The 2,806-nt window shown below is 40.3% G+C and overlaps 1 protein-coding gene across 7 annotated transcripts in view; it reads right to left on the bottom strand.

Annotated features, from left to right (window-relative positions):
* The window catches only part of LOC108289281 (STAM binding protein), a 34,885-nt gene that overhangs the window by 18,727 nt on the left and 13,352 nt on the right, over positions 1–2,806 (bottom strand). For all 7 annotated transcript variants that reach the window (XM_017508677.2, XM_017508680.2, XM_017508678.2 and 4 more), the window contains 2 exons: positions 866–941; positions 497–592 (listed from right to left, as the gene is read on the bottom strand). In XM_017508677.2, coding sequence (XP_017364166.1) covers positions 497–592; positions 866–941 — 172 coding nt within the window. The remainder of the gene's footprint in view (positions 1–496; positions 593–865; positions 942–2,806) is intronic.

Below are 2,806 nucleotides of genomic sequence, written 5' to 3'. Positions count from 1 at the left end.
CTGAGGCAGGAGAATTGCCTGAACCCAGGAGGCGGAGGTTGTGGTGAGCCGAGATCGCGCCACTGCACTCCAGCCTGGGTAACAAGAGCGAAACTCCGTCTAAAAAAAAAAAAAAAAGAAAAATTAATTAATAAATCAATTTATAAATAGCTTCAGGTATAACCAAATGTGAATCAAACCCTCAAATTTTCTGATCTAAAAACCCATGCTTTGGAGAGAATGTTCATTGTTCTTAAGATTCTCTCTAGATACAGCAGGCAAGCAACAGATCTTCTGTCCCTCAAGTCTCTCTTTGACAAATAGGCTATATCTGTGTTACAATCCTGAGCCTGACCACTGGTGTTCTACTTTTTTGAGTTCCTGGTCTTTGTCCAAAAAAAGTAAAATGCACATTAAAAGCACAGGATATACTGAAATGTCATATTACAATCCCAGGGCACAGCCTAAAAAAAGCAAAATAATTTTCTTTTCTTCTTCTTGGCTGTTGTATACTAACCTTTTCTTCATTATATTCTGTATATTCTTTGGTATATCGTTTTAGCAGCTCTGCCTTCAGCTCTTCTGCTTTGGGAAATGCGATCTCCTTTAATTTCTGGGACACAAAACAGAAAATAGAATTAGAATAATGCCAGAAAATTACAGAATCCAAAAGAAGACTTAAGCTGGTGATTGCAATATTCCCCAAAATGATTTAAAATATCCACTACTGTACTATACCTGCTACTTCAGAACTGTTCTGGTGAAATGGCCTTATCTCCTATTCTAGAATCTGATATTCAGATGCACAGACTACTACTTTTATCTTGAAGTCAGTTTGTGCTGCTTTGAAGCTTCTAGATAGGCAACAATGAAAGTGAAGGCCTACCTTTACCGTGTCTTTCTTTTCAGGAATGACAGCAGATTTGTAATCTCGATGCTTTGGTAGTTTCTCAATGAAGAGCCTAAAGAAATAGTTCAAAATAATTATGAGGCAAAGAAAATGTCCAAATGTCCATAAGAAGCTATGCAACCCTCTTATCCTGAAGCCCTTACATGAAAGGTGTCAGAAGTGCAATGGAGAGAGAGCTAGCACACTCAGCTGGGCCATACTCCCTTTCCATCTATATCCCGGTAAAGAACCAGAGTCTTTTCCTCTACTCCCAAACTAGGCAGCAAGCACCAGACTCCTACAATGAAAAGGATGGCCAAAATGTTTTTTAAAAGCCTTCTTGTGCCCAAAAATGTACCTCTAAAGAAACAGACCTTTTTCTTGTTGTGTTGTGACAGGCTTTCAAAGGAAAGAGCTTCTGTCACAAAGCAGTCTTCAGAGAACAGTTTGGCAGCCATGGGCAGGAAGTAAGAGAAAACCATGTTTCCTTACTACTGCTAGCTCTTATGTAACCTTTAACTTTGGCTTTTTTCCTTTGAGATTCATGTTCCTTCAAAGAAGCATATTATTTTGCAACATACAAAATGCATGGAAATACTTAGTGCATGTGTTCTATGTACATAATATGTGCATATTACATGTGCAATATGCATTACCTTTGATGAAAAGTGCTTAGGTAAATATAAGATGCTAGATTTCGTCTTTTGATTCTTGTCCTTGGCTCTGAAGCTCAGTGGGGAGAATAAACTGAATCAATTCACAAACCTCTAACATTTAAGACATCTACTTAGGGGCACTGAAAATAAATAAAAGTTCAGTAACTTGTCACAGAAAGAAAGTGGCAGATTCAGGATTTCAACACGAGCAGGCTGGCTCTGGAGCCTACTCTTAACCACTAAACCATACTTCTTCCATATGGTTCCTGGAATGTCTAGAACTACTGGAAGGGTTCTGAACAAAGATGTCTTTTAACAGAATTAAGTTGTAATACACAGAAACTGAGATTTTAAAAATAAAAAATAAATTGAAGGTAACTTGCCCATAGCTCTAAAATATTATACTGTAGTTGGGATAAACTCTTTTCCACTTACTGCCTACGGGACAGGAGTAATTGGAAGAGGAGGCCTGAATAAGAAAAAAGATGACCCCACCAAAACAAACTTTCTAAAGATAAGTCCTTGTCCTTTAGTTCTATATTAGGCACCAAAAAATTCCATTTCTATCCAACTTGGTAAGGCTCCTCAAGGCAGGGATGGACTCTAAAATAAAAATGGTTCTAAAAATCTTCCCTTTGTGTTCATGAAGATATAAAACAGGCTGGGTGCGGTGGCTCATGCCTGTAATCCCAGTTTGGGAGATCAAGGCGGGCAGATTGCTTGAGCCCAGGAGTTCAAGACTAGCCTGGGTAACATAGTGAGACCTTGTCTCTATTTACATTTTTTGATTTATAAAATATATTTTAAACTCCCCCCACACAAAAAAACACATAAAAATTGGCTGGGTGTGGTGGTATACACCTGTAGTCCCAGCTGCTTGGGAGGCTGAGGCAGGAGGATCTCTCAATCTCAAAATTCTGAGGTTCCAGTTAGCTTTGATCACACCACTGTACTCCAGCCTGGGTGACAGAGGGAGATCCTGTCTCTATTAAAAAAATATATACAGCCAGGTGCGGTGGCTCACACCTGTAATCCCAGCACTTCGGGAGGCCAAGGTAGGCAGATCATAAGGTCAAGAGATCAAGACCATCCCGGCCAACATGGTGAAACCCCATCTCTACTAAAAATACAAAAATTAGCTGGGCGTGGTGGTGTGCACCTGTAGTCCCAGCTACTCAGGAGGCTGAAGCAGGCGAATTGCTTGAACCTGGGAGGCAGAGGTTGCAGTGAGCCGAGATCACGCCACTGCACTCCAGCCTGGTGCCTGGTGACAGAATGAGAC

The sequence above is a fragment of the Cebus imitator genome, unplaced genomic scaffold, assembly GCF_001604975.1.
Source record: "Cebus imitator isolate Cc_AM_T3 unplaced genomic scaffold, Cebus_imitator-1.0 Scaffold399, whole genome shotgun sequence".
NCBI classification, from domain to species: Eukaryota; Metazoa; Chordata; class Mammalia; order Primates; family Cebidae; genus Cebus; species Cebus imitator.
Note: the sequence above shows the minus strand (reverse complement) of the source record. Positions and strands in the feature narration are given on the sequence as shown.